The sequence below is a fragment of the Medicago sativa genome, chromosome 4 (genome assembly GCF_051527215.1).
Source record: "Medicago sativa cultivar Bolivia chromosome 4, Bolivia_mono, whole genome shotgun sequence".
NCBI classification, from domain to species: domain Eukaryota; kingdom Viridiplantae; phylum Streptophyta; class Magnoliopsida; order Fabales; family Fabaceae; genus Medicago; species Medicago sativa.
The window spans coordinates 86,470,751-86,483,716 of NC_140752.1; the positions used below are offsets into that span (position 1 = coordinate 86,470,751).

The following is a 12,966-nucleotide window of genomic DNA, read 5'->3' on the forward strand; positions in this document are numbered from 1 at the left end:
ATTAAATTACAGAATTTTTCATCAATTTGACACAATATATTTACGATGTCACGTCCTCTTCTCGTTCACTAAAAATCAACCACCAAGAAATATCTATTTAATGATTTTATCACGGTTTTTGTAAACTCCGGTGAATCATGTTTGACAATTGAATAAAAAGTTAACTTTTGAATAAAAAAGTTAACTTTCCAAATTCAGTATAAAATAGAACATAGTTTTGGAATATCTCTTAAATAGAATCAGAAAAATAAACATAACAAAACTGTGACAAGACCTAAGAGTACAAGGCAGCAATAAAAATTCCTAGAGTTTAAGCCCTCTTCTTGCTTGCTGCCAACTGGGACTCCGGCTGGAAAAAATATCAGAATAAAAATTTAATTTAAATAACCAAAATCTTGCCGAAACAATTAAATAAGCAATAAATATAAAGAGAAACAAAAACACCAATACCTCTTTCTGAACCGCCTCTTCCTTTTCAGATAAAATCAACTCAATGTGGCAAGGAGATGACATGTAAGCTGCAAAAAAAAAAAACAAAGACATCAATAAAACCACACTTTCAAAAAAAAAACACAACAAATATAATCAATTAAAACGAATCATAAGATTTGAAACATACGGTTGATTCTTCCATGGGCTCTGTATGTTCTGCGTCTTTGCTTCTGTGCTTGATTGACTTGGATATGTGAAACATATAGAGCATCAACATCCAAACCTTTGACCTAGAAAGTAGTAATTAACGTTCAAATGAGCATTAAAAAAGAGCTAATAAATTTCAATTTAAAAAAGCAAATAAAAGATAAAAGATTCAGAACTTACTTCAGCATTACTCTCTGCATTCTTCAGCAAATCCAGGATAAACTTCGCTGACTTGACTGGCCACCTTCCTTGTCCATTAGAGTGTCTATTCTTGGCCTGGGCTGTCCTCCCAACACCACGACAGAAACGTCTGAATGGAATGGCCTGTTTGTGTGCAAGAACGTCTTCCAAGTACCTTTTAGCCTTGGTCAAGGGCAACTTCCTGATGGCAAAGGCAGTTTCCCTAGTGTTCTGCAAGTACAATTTAAAATGTTTAATCTCACATTCATAAAAAAATCATATAAAGGTTAAAAGTAGCAGTAGCTTAATTGTAGGTTTCAATCATTAATAAAACATAATTGGGAAAACACAAACATTTAAAGTAACCAAACAATAATTGTTTAGAGAGTTATAAACAATGAAACTATGTCAATCAATGATTGTGATATCCTTTAATTAAAAATACAAGTTGCAGATAGAAGTTGATCATGCTTCTTGAATGCATACATACAAATGAAAAACATGTCTCATCATTTAATGAAAAACATATCACAGACATTTCCGAGAGGACTGCTCGATATAGACAACAGACACCTGTTTTCTTTTTACATCAGGATTTTCTATGACCTATACGTCTTTTCCATGTAATATTGAACTGGAAAAGGCAAACTCAAAATTTTCCTATGTCTTATATAATCAAGTAATAATGAGGCAAATCAAGCAACTAGGCCATTAAGAAGGTGGCTAAATCAATACAGACATTAAAAAACATAAGAGCAGACTAAACCAATACATGTCAACACATATCAAAATGAATCAAATTTAAAATTAGAAATCTAAAATCTAAAAAATTATAACAAATGAACTAAATATTCCATCGTTTACTGAACCTTCAATCACGTATCACAAAGACAAGACATAGGTTCACCCAATAACAATGAGTTTTATATCCCTGAATGTTACGGGTGGACGGCTCATATAGGAACCAGACCACTGCTTTTTTCAATCAGGTTGTTGCATGACTATAGGGTTAGTAAAATTTATTTTAAAATGAATGAAGAAACATATGTACAAAATTATCAATCGATTACAGAACCTTAAATCATAAAAAGGGAGAGGTTCACCTTAAAAAAATCATGGTTATTATCTCCCTGAGTTTAACAAGAGGGTCCATTCACAAGACAACAAACCACTGCCTTTTTCATCTATAAACTAAATTTAAAAATAAGAAATCCATAATCTATAATAATAAAACAAATGAACTGAATATTTCATCGTTTACTGAACCTTCAGTCACGTATCACAAAGACAAGACAGAGGTTCACCCAATAACAATGGGTTATATATCCCTGAAGGTTACGGGTGGACTGTTCATATAGGAACCAAACCACTGCTTTTTTTTCAATCAGGTTGTTGCATGACACCAAATATATCAATTATTAATTAAACTTAATGATATATTAATTGAAATGAAAAAAGAGAAAACCAAACAATCTAAGTAATGAGGTTAGCCAGGAACTATGCCACCAGGAGGCTACTTGAAACACTCAATAATTAGTAAATTAATTGAAATGAAAAAAGAGAAAACCAAACAATCTAAGTAATGAGGTTAGCCAGGAACTATGCCACTAGGAGGCTACTTGAAACACTCAATAATTAGTAAAACTTAAAATTAATGAAGAAACATATATATACACACACATACACACACACACACACACACACACACAAAATATTCCATTTATGAAACCTATAATCATAAAAAGGGAACTATCTCCCTGAATTTAACGAGGTACATTCACAAGACAACAAACAACAGCTTTTTTCATCTATAATCTATAAATTAAAAAATTAGAAATCTATAATAATAAAACAAATGAACTGAATATTCCATCGTTTACTGAACCTTCAGTCACGTATCACAAAGACAAGACATAGGTTCACCCAATAACAATGGGATTTATATCCCTGAAGGTTACGGGTGGACTGCTCATATAGGAACCAGACCACTGCTTTTTTCAATCAGGTTACAAGAGGCATGTTCCCTTGGTACCATACCCCAGCTTTTTTCCTTCCAGATTTTCAAACTACATTTCTTAATAACAGTAGATAAGCACAAAAGACAATTTAATTTCAAGCAAAAATAACATCTAAAGCCCAACAAATTTGACAATGACTAGGGCCGTTTGGATTACCTTATCTATTACCTTATAAAAAAATAAAAAAAATATAAACTTATGCAAGTAAATAAGCATTTATGTTAACTTTCGAAAATTGTATAGAAGTTTTTTTTATACACTACCTTACAAGCTTGTTTTTAGCTTAAATACAGTTCGTACTATCAGAGAAATACATAAGTTCAATGAGAATTACAATGCATGAAAAATACAACAAAAAATGAGTATTAGGTAACACAAATTGAACTGGATCAACAAACAGCTAATTGATCAAATTAAAAAAAGTAATCTAAAAATAACAAAAGTAATTTGTTACCTTGAAATGAACTCTGAGGTCAGCACCACGAGCCTTGGTGGCTGCATGTAAAAAATCATTTGAAAAAGTAAGAATAAGATCTCAACTAATTCATCCCAAAAAACCAATTATGCTCAAAACACAAAATAAAATTACAGAAGTTGCTTACACTTGGTAGGGTTATCAGGCTCTCTTGAGTACTTAACCTAAAAATTCGAAAAACAAACAACAAAGAAGAGAGTTAGAGAAATGAATCATAGATCTGAAACAATGCAATGAGAATCGAAAATGAGATAGATTCTATTCAATACTTACCATGACGACGGCGTTTGATGGAACCTGCAAATAAACGATAGAGGGCTGAGAGCAGGAATGAAGTGAGGTATGGTCGAGTTTATATAGCGGGTGAATTATAAAAACCCTAATCTCTGTGTTCGGACATTATGACATGGGCTAATAGACCCGACTTGTTTATCAACCAATTGGCCCAATTTATTATCAACTAAAATCTCTTCATATACCCCTCTTACCTACAGTTCCTATCCCACAAACTATATGAATAATTTTTGAATAATTATATTATACTAATTTAATTTGGTACCATAAGAAAAATTTCATGAATTTTCTTTAAATAAGTATATGAATAATAATTTATTTAGTAACTAGCAAACTGAAACTATATTATTAGTTGAATTTAGTGGGTTAAATCATTATGATTGTCGTAACACTCATTATAACATTTTTCTTCAATGTTCACTCTAATATTAGACGAAACTCATGTGGGCTATAACTTTGTTGAAATGGGTTCTATAAAAATTGGTATGACTCAATAAGATGATGGGATTGAATGAGCGTGTTAAAGTAAGTGTTGCTAATGAGATTGCAAATGAGGCAAAAAAGATGAAAAAATAACTCATATTTTTTTAAGATAGACTTTGAGCATGCTTACAATTTGGTGGGTTGAAAATATTTGGATGGAGTTATGGCAAAAATGAGATTCCCTTTAATGTGGAGGTGGTGGATACTGGAGTGTCTCAACTCTGCTACAGTCTATGCTTGTTAATGAGCAATTCAGCAAAGGAAATTAAATTGAATAGAGCTTTGAGGCAAGGTGATCCCTTGTTGTCGTTCTTATTCACTAGCTATCTTATTGGGATGAGTTCTTCATTCAAGCTAACTTGTCTTCGGTTTGTAGACCATATTTTGATTTTGGACGAAAAAAGTTGGGCAAATATCAGAGGGATTGAAACAAATTTGTTTCTTCTTCAGTTAAAGTATGGTTTGGAGGTGAATTTTCACAAAAGTCTTCTTGTCGAAAATAACGTTTCGCATTCTTGGATGGTGAATGCTTCTCGTCTTTTTCATTGTAGAATTAGTTAGACACCTTTCAACTATTTGGGTCTTTCAATAGGAGAATAATCTGATAAAGTTATCATTTTGAAAAACTGTCATTGAAAGGATCATAAATATACTCCCAGGCCTAAAAAGTCGCAACCTTCCCATGGGAGGTTGTCATGTCTTGCTTAAATATGATTGTTTACTTTCATTTTTAAAAGCTCTAACATGTATGTATAAATTTACTTATTGAGTCGTTTTTTAAAATGTTTTCAATGGGGAGGGAGTGAGGAGACTTGTAGGATTCATTGGATACATTTTGATAAAGTTTGTTTACCTAAGGATAAAGATGGTCTCGTTTAAAGAATTTTATTCTATATTTTTTAGGTCAATGGTGTTGGAAGATGAGGGTTGATTGTGAGAGGTTGTGGTCTAAAGTCCTAACTCATAAATATGGTATAGTGCATGGTATAGTGACAGGTGGGAGAGTGAAAGGGTTTGCTTGGTGGAAGGATATTCATAATATTAGCGATAGGCAATTTATAAGAACTAGTTTGGTTCAAATACAATATCTTGCAATTATTGTTTTGATGATAACAAAGCAAATGAATAATTTGTCTACTAACCGTGTGTTCAAGTGTGATTGTTATTGGCACCAACTAGATAAAGTCAACAAATATCCTTATGAAGATGTTGGAACACAATAAGAAGCAAGAGACAAAGTGCAATCAAGTTTTTTGGCTAGATGTGAAATGCAAGTGATAAAAGTCTTGTTGGACACTAGTTGGCATGATAAAAGTGCATTTCATCTGGCCATTTGGTCATATCATTGGTTTGGTCGAAGTGTTCATGTGATCTTTTGTTTGATTGGAGCAGTGGCTATGGATATCATAGTGAGAAAGAACATTGCCTGAAGTTCTTATTCTTACTATCGCAAGTTAAGTATTTAAAGCATTGATGATGGGTGTCTGCCTCTGAAATATCAGAGCATCTGGTGAATTAAGTGTTCAATATACAATTATTTAAGTACCAGATATTGCATCGACAGGCAGGACAAAATTTATGAATGCATCCCTCCTTTCACTTGGCTTCATTTCTTTCTGTTACGTCAATCATTATATATATATATTATCATTTCTTAAACCACATGCGGTTATTATTTGATTTCTGCTCCCGAGTACAGCAAACAAAAGATCCAAACTCCATAATTTTTTTTAAAGAGGATCCAAACACCATACATAGTTTGTACCAATAACCTCCCATACATAAAACTATCTGCGCGACATATTTTTTTGAACGGGCGCACCATTTAAAAATTGGCGCGTTGTAAGTATCGCGTCAATACAATCATCAGATTTCCGCAGATATTTGTGTTATTCCATAACATCGAATTTCGGTTAGAGTTCTGCATCTATAAATACTAACTCACTTTCATCAAAAAATCTGAACATAAGACATCAAAATCCTAATCCTGTGTTTGAAATAGGTTAGGGATATAAGCTAACTAAATTATTCTACCAATTCCTATGCCTATCCTATACAAATTTGATCACAGAAAACAATTAGCTTTTTAAAATGTATAAGTGGAAAGAAAATTAGAATAGCCAACTACATCAACCCAGTTGGGGAAAGCATTCTTCAATGTCTTTGCTGGACCAACCAACTTTTGGTCCAAAACTGAAAGGTCCACTCTCAATGCCTCAGAGCTGCTAGCCTGAAATATTATCAACCAAAATAGAAGTTCAGCTTTTATTGTAAAAGAAAATAAATTTAATGCAGCATCAAACTTTACCTCTAACCAGAAGGACCAGTTCCCTTCACTCGGTCCACTAAGTCGCAGTATATATGATTGTGGACCGCCGCCATAAGTTTCAGTTCCTGTGCACATTCAAACAACATTATGAAGTGAATAAATATTATAAGCCCAAAAGAAAAATTAAGTCGATGAAACGATTTTAGTACCTGGAAGCATGTTATCGGCAAATGACCAACTGGATAACGGACCAGTGATGTTAAGAACAGCAACCCAAATCTCTTCTAAGGAACTAAAAGGAATAGAATTCAAGTTATGCATGAAAACAAGGTTGAAAGGAATAGAAATGACCAACTGTATTTTTGTGCTCGGAGAAATTACCATTACCCACTCACCCTAAATAAAGCTCTAAGTGAACTCTTCTCTGCCCCTTTTCAGAATTCGAAGATGTATTTTGAACTGTCAGTGTAGGAAAGAATTCATACTGCTTCAAAATTTCATCCTCTTTTGCGGGGAACTTCAAACTATTCGAGAAGAGGGAAGAAACTGGAAAAATTACCTGCATAGAGAAATTCCTTCACATTAATTTCCAAAATTCACAAGCCCTGAGAATATAAACTACTGCATTATAAAAAAAATAGCAGTTACTTTTGTACTAAAAAATATACATGATATAAAAGATTCACAGGATATTGGCACAAAACTTACCATCCAATCGTGGCGTTCAGACAATGGTGCAGATTCAAACGAAAACTCTGGAGTAATATTCAATATCTTTGCTACTTCAGGGGAGTGTTTGAAAATGAATAGTAAAGAGTTAGAATCTAGTACAGACAAATCATAAGTGGATTCCGTTATCTGACTTGAGCCTGCCAAACCACACGGAAATTGTTAGAAATTTGAAAACGGAATATAAAAATAGGACATTTGAGTACTAAAATGATAATGGAAGAGAACATATTGTACACCCTAGATTCAGTCGCGAAAATAATAGTTCACGACACTTTCATTTCTGATAAAATTAACGGGTATCAATACCTGCAGTTCGGAAAGTATGCTGGAAAACAACTCTTTTAGGTGCAGACATGGAGTAAGGAAAGAACTGAGAAGATATCGCCAAACCAAGCACACTGAGATGCAGCAGAAATCGCACAATAGATGACCTTGCTAACCAATGACCACAAATGGGCATAATAGGGCCCACAGACCAACCGGTTACAAGTCCAATAACTGCAGCCACGATAATATCCGGAACATAGTGCCCTGCAATGAGTTATGTTCAGCAGATAGCAAGCATTTACTAATGTATGAGCATGAAGCCTAGTGATTAAAAAAAAGAAGAAAAACTAACCATATGGCAGAGGAAGAGAACCCATCATGCCCATCTTCTCTATCAGAAATTGAGCAAGAAAGCCACCAAAATAAACAGCGTATGCGAGGCATGGAACCAGAGGTAATAGGTAAAATATTGTTGACCTAGAAACAAAAAAAATAAGTGACAAAGGATGCTTGAAAGACCAAAGATGAAGACATTAAAAAAAAATAAGTGACAAAGGATGCTTGAAAGACCAAAGATGAAGACATTAAAATCTGTTTATGCAAAAAAGAAAAAAGTAAACATAGTATTGCAAATTACAATTATTTATGACCAACCTGAACGAACGTCGTCCGAAGGATTTGACTGATAAGCAGTAGGATATCCATGAAGGAAGCATGCAAGCAGATGCAACAAAAGTCACAAAACCACCACTCAACCCGGCTACAAGATAAGCCTGATTTTTACTAGATTTGTTAGCAAAAAAACAATAGAATACCAGCATGCTGAAAAAAGATCAAATTGTCCAACTACATATTAAATCTGCGCACCAAAGTTAAAACGGCATAGAATGCAAATGCTCCCCAGAACCTCGCTTCATCAGATAGTGCCTGAAATTTATGTGTCAAATCAAATTTTAGGCGGCTTGGACTTAGAAGCGTCTCTCTCTCCCCGACAGTAAATTTCGCACAATAATTAACAGATCCAACATACAGAAATACCAAGAAACTTTTGACACTGGAATTATTAAACATGTTTCAATGTACTGGAATACCTCTTTTGATCTCTTGACAATTGCAGCATCTTGAGAAAGAGGAAAGCATTTCCAGATAATTCTTGGAATTATAAGACCGACAAGTGCGCAGGGTATAAACATAATGAAAGCCAAGAATGGATGAGCAAACCTGTGTGTTTCGTTCATTATGTTAACATAGGAACAAAAAAAATTACACTTTCGATACAGATTTAAATGAAGTACCAATTCATTGTCTGAGAAGAGAACGGTAATCTCAGCAAAGAAAATGCAACAGGCACAATAACTGCCAATATAATCCCAACTGCATGGAACAGAAATCCTGTAAACCCAATAAATTTAAAAATGTTATTCACGTGTGAAACATATAATCATTTAAATTTACTTAGAATAGAGATAACATTTTTTAAAGTGATCAGCAGGGGGGACCAATTAGAATACATCTTATAAGAAGTAATGAGCAATAATAACCATTTACTGATTTACCTTTCACAAAATCACACAAAGTTGCCACACAAGAATTCGACCAGCCACGAGTAAAAGACATAACAAAGAATAAGAAGATAGGAACGCTGTGAAGAATTCTAGCTACCCTTTTGGAATAAAATATCTGAAAATCCACAAAAAAAAAAAGTCAGAGAACAAAAGAGCAAGATGGACCAATTATAAAACCGTATTGCGGTGAGTATCAGTGCATCATAAACAAATGTTGGAATACACAACTTCACTGCATACCATAAACCACGAGAGATAATCAAAGAATATAGCCCGCTCTTCGTTGAATAGGCTAGCTCTAGCTTCACTAAAATTTGTTTGGTATCTGTTTTGTAACTTAGAAGAATCAGTAAATGCCTTGATTATGCTGAACAAATTTTCTCCACGCGCTTGGATGCTTCCAGGCCTGGAGACATAGAAACACATCAAAATGATCAGATACATGCTTGACGGAAAAATAATATAAAAAATGGCAACCTAGTACTATAAAAATCCTGTCTTTGGAGGGTCAAGAGAAAGACTGAAATCATTGTGCAGAAACCATTACCTTGTATTTTTAAGAGAATGAAAAAGTAATATAAAATTAAAATATAATATTCGTACCAAATAAAGTAGGTAAGATACATACAATAGTTGCTCCACTGTATCATAGGAGGTATGGTAAAAATAACCACCAAGGAGGAAGATAATATCAAGCCCGGGAATACTGCCGTAGTCTTCGGAAAATATCCGGTAATCTGTATCTCCAGGAATAATAGGAAAAACATCCTGCATATTGAAATAGAAAACTCAGGTTTGTATTGGGAGATACGAAAAAGGAAAATAACCGCTACACAACATAATAGAGTACAAAACAGGTATAGAAAAATTACAAGAGAAAGGGAAAACCTGAGCTGCACTAGTAGCCATAGGGTATATTGCTGCTTCTGCATAGATATTAGAAGGCCACGAACTTGGTCCAGATTGGCATACTAAATCTGTTAATTAACAACTTTATTCGGTGAAACTTCGTACATGGAACCAGTGTTGTTGATAGTGGTTATAGCAGCTCTATAGCGCAGCAGAATATGACAAGTTTCTATTGTTGTGCGAGACACTATTTATTTAGCACAAAAATGTGGTCAAATAGCGTTAAAGAAACCGCTATTTTCCGCAATTGACAACATTGCACTGAACATATTTCATAAGTTGGTGGACAAGGATTGTGAAAGATGCAGCTATATCATACTATTCATAACAGAAATTTAACATCACATTTACCAGGCCCTCCAGTCCCAGATGCCTCCACATTTATAAAAGCTCCTATCGTGTCGTGCCATTTATGTGTCTTCATGAACCCATGTGAACCCTTAAGCATCAAAAGTTCAAAAGTAAATAACACTGTATTAGCAAAGATCCCAATACATTTAAATTTTTTGATCACAGCATCATCATTTCTTCAAGATGAAGCTTTAACTACAAAGTCATGTTATGAAGTCGGTAGCATTATTAAATGAAATATACAAGGTTCTACATCTCTAGAGCACAACACAAAATTAACATATAATAATATCTCAAAATATAAAAAGAATAATGGTCATAAATGTAATTTCAACTCGACATTTATAGATAAGAAATCCTACCAACATGAAAAGTTCCTCAGCACCGTTAAAAAGGAAAATAACAGGGTGGTGCGGAACCCAGCTGGAGTCCACGATTAGTCTTGCAATTTCCAGCATTGACGCTGAAAAAACGAACAAAATAGTAAGACTTAGTATGATCAAGGGTGGTGAGGTAAAGATTTTCCAAATACAATGAAGACTTCAAATACAGTCGCTACCAACCAACACATGAACCGCAATCGCCAGCACCGGGGGAACCAAGGGGACCATCAAAATGGCCATTCACTAAAACCGATGGATCAGTATCTTTGGAATCTATAGACGATATCCTACAGTAAAATAGACATGAAATCCAAGTCAACATTTAGATACAGAAAAAAACTTTGTTGTATTCTATGATATGCCAAAACGTGTATTGTCACTCGTGGTTTGGAAGTTGATAAGGATTCATCACAGTCTCAATGCCACGACTATCATAGATGAACTGTTCTGTAACCGGCAAACTAGAATGTTTAGCCTTGCTAAGGGACCTTAACCATTAAAATCCACAGTTATGGTCTTCTGCATGTTACTGTGTAAGTAAAGATAGAAAAAAACATCGTTGGCCAAACATGGTTTTAGTAATGAAAATGCTTGGTCGTTTAGAACCAAAATTGATTGTGCCTCCAAACTAGAAATGATAAAAATTGGTTTCTGCACAAGGTTGAAAAATTTACATATATCAAACTTGTTATTTCTGGAGTAAGAACATCCAAACAGAAATCATCAGTTATAGCAAAATCATTCAAAATTGTACTTCTCAGACACTAACATTTTACTCAGTTCAGTAGTTGAATCATAGCAGTTATTCATAATTTTGTCTAACTTAGTTAATCAGGAATTTTAAATTTTGTAGGTTAATTTCGACAACAAACTGGTGACTTGTAAAGCTAAATTTACTCAAAAAAATGCATGTGAAATTGCTTGAAGTAGAATCAGCAATAATCTATTAATATGTATATAACTGAATCCTACAAGTAACAATTCACCACTACAAATGTACCTCATAACAATATTAGTATGATTTCTGTATCCCAAAGCTATATTGTGACGCAAAAAGTTCATATTGAAGGAGCCACTAACTGTACTCTCTTCAATCTCAATTCTGCAACAAAAATTGGTTCCAATAAAACCTATCAGTCAAATAACAATAATAAATAAAATAAAAGATAAAAAGGCAAAATCAGCACATTAATTAATTAAATAATTAAAAAGGAATTAAAGTCACAAACCTGACATTAGAGGTAGCTCTCTCCTTTATTAATTCCAACTCACTCTTTATGTATTCTGCAGCTTTTCTCAGACCAGGACGTCCTTCCTATCAATAATCAATAAATAAATTATTTAATACAAAGTCAACATCTACTAAATCATAGTACCACAAATGCGAGGCCGAGGGTTTGAACCCGGAATAACACACATATCTGACCTAACAATTTCGACATTTGCTTGAGCTAGGACTTATTGATAATTATAATACTAAATTAACATCACTAATAAATATGTAATGATGAAACCTTTTTAAAACAAATCTTTTAAAATACTACATTGTTTTGAACCGAACCATTTAAAAATAATTCATATCATTATTCAAATCATAAAACAGAATAAAATAAAAAACACTAATGACTTTGAAAAATCCGCCAGAACATTGTGAAAACTCACATGACGACCATCGATCTCATGAGACAAAACACGAACATGTTGAATGGCTCTGCCTTCAGAGAATCGATCGAGAGGAGCATCGTTGTGAAGAGGAACAATGAACTTCATGTGGATAACGGAGTATGTCAACATCGACATGAGACCGTACCCGACCGCCATGATGAACAAGAATTTGAAAGCGGTAACATCCTCTGACGACCCGAACCCGAAAGCCATGTCAGGCGGAGAAGAATTTAGAGAGAGTAAATGAAAATGAGATTAATTGTGTGTTTTGTTTGTGAACGGAGCGCGTTGTTGAAGTTTTTTTGTGTGTACTAAGGTTTCTGCGAAAAACAGTGCACTTTTATACTTTGAAGACAAAACAGCAGCTAAGTTGGAACATTCCAAATTTGTTGTTGTGCTTACGTATAATTTAAGGAGTTCTGAGCTTGACTGATACTACGTTTCTTTCGTTAGAATAGGTTAATTGGATCTCAACTTTTTTTTTTTTTTTTCAAACGGTTAGTCTTATTAGTAGTTTTTTTCATTTTTTTCTCCTTAGTCTTTTCAGATTTTAAATCTTTAGTTGAACTATCCAACCTTTATTTTATTTTATTTTATTTTTGAAGGAAACTATCCAACCTTTATTAGATCTCAAATATTGATCCTGTTTATTATAGATTTATTTGAAGGAAAAAAAAAGAATCTTTTTTTAAATAAAATAAATTTTGAGAGTTATGCATCTTTTGGTGTAGTTTAA

General features: G+C 33.7%; 2 protein-coding genes and 4 non-coding genes across 8 annotated transcripts; all 6 read right to left on the bottom strand.

Annotated features, from left to right (window-relative positions):
* Positions 1-115: 115 nt before the first annotated feature.
* On the bottom strand, positions 116-3,638 carry LOC146933144 (Ribosomal protein L22p/L17e family protein). Its single transcript, XM_085704872.1, has 7 exons — positions 3,586-3,638; positions 3,440-3,476; positions 3,292-3,332; positions 820-1,050; positions 620-722; positions 451-518; positions 116-349 (listed from the first exon to the last, which is right to left on the bottom strand). The coding sequence occupies exons 1-7, from the start codon at positions 3,586-3,588 to the stop codon at positions 311-313; spliced, it is 522 nt and encodes a 173-aa protein (XP_085560998.1). The 5' UTR covers positions 3,589-3,638; the 3' UTR covers positions 116-310.
* On the bottom strand, positions 1,666-1,801 carry LOC146933145 (small nucleolar RNA snoR74). The gene has a single exon (XR_015009021.1). It is a non-coding gene; the product is annotated as a small nucleolar RNA snoR74 (small nucleolar RNA).
* LOC146933146 (small nucleolar RNA snoR74) lies at positions 1,872-2,000 on the bottom strand. Its single transcript, XR_015009238.1, has one exon. It is a non-coding gene; the product is annotated as a small nucleolar RNA snoR74 (small nucleolar RNA).
* Positions 2,063-2,198, bottom strand: LOC146933147 (small nucleolar RNA snoR74). Its single transcript, XR_015008979.1, has one exon. It is a non-coding gene; the product is annotated as a small nucleolar RNA snoR74 (small nucleolar RNA).
* LOC146933148 (small nucleolar RNA snoR74) lies at positions 2,682-2,817 on the bottom strand. Its single transcript, XR_015008865.1, has one exon. It is a non-coding gene; the product is annotated as a small nucleolar RNA snoR74 (small nucleolar RNA).
* Positions 3,639-5,960: 2,322 nt separating the features above from the next.
* LOC146933149 (Zn-dependent exopeptidases superfamily protein) lies at positions 5,961-12,612 on the bottom strand. Of its 3 annotated transcripts, none has more exons than XM_085704874.1 (21): positions 12,228-12,612; positions 11,795-11,880; positions 11,566-11,667; positions 10,746-10,852; positions 10,545-10,645; positions 10,183-10,270; positions 9,811-9,899; positions 9,551-9,690; positions 9,163-9,328; positions 8,914-9,037; positions 8,653-8,749; positions 8,449-8,578; positions 8,225-8,284; positions 8,012-8,130; positions 7,710-7,834; positions 7,397-7,621; positions 7,067-7,227; positions 6,754-6,917; positions 6,568-6,650; positions 6,398-6,483; positions 5,961-6,319 (listed from the first exon to the last, which is right to left on the bottom strand). In XM_085704874.1, the coding sequence occupies exons 1-21, from the start codon at positions 12,441-12,443 to the stop codon at positions 6,176-6,178; spliced, it is 2,613 nt and encodes an 870-aa protein (XP_085561000.1). In that variant the 5' UTR covers positions 12,444-12,612; the 3' UTR covers positions 5,961-6,175. The 3 variants fall into 3 exon arrangements, 2 of the variants coding, with proteins under 2 accessions (XP_085561000.1, XP_085561001.1); XM_085704875.1 differs by having other exon boundaries at positions 10,742-10,852; XR_015007384.1 differs by lacking the exon at positions 5,961-6,319 and having other exon boundaries at positions 6,452-6,483; positions 6,754-6,979.
* Positions 12,613-12,966: the final 354 nt, after the last annotated feature.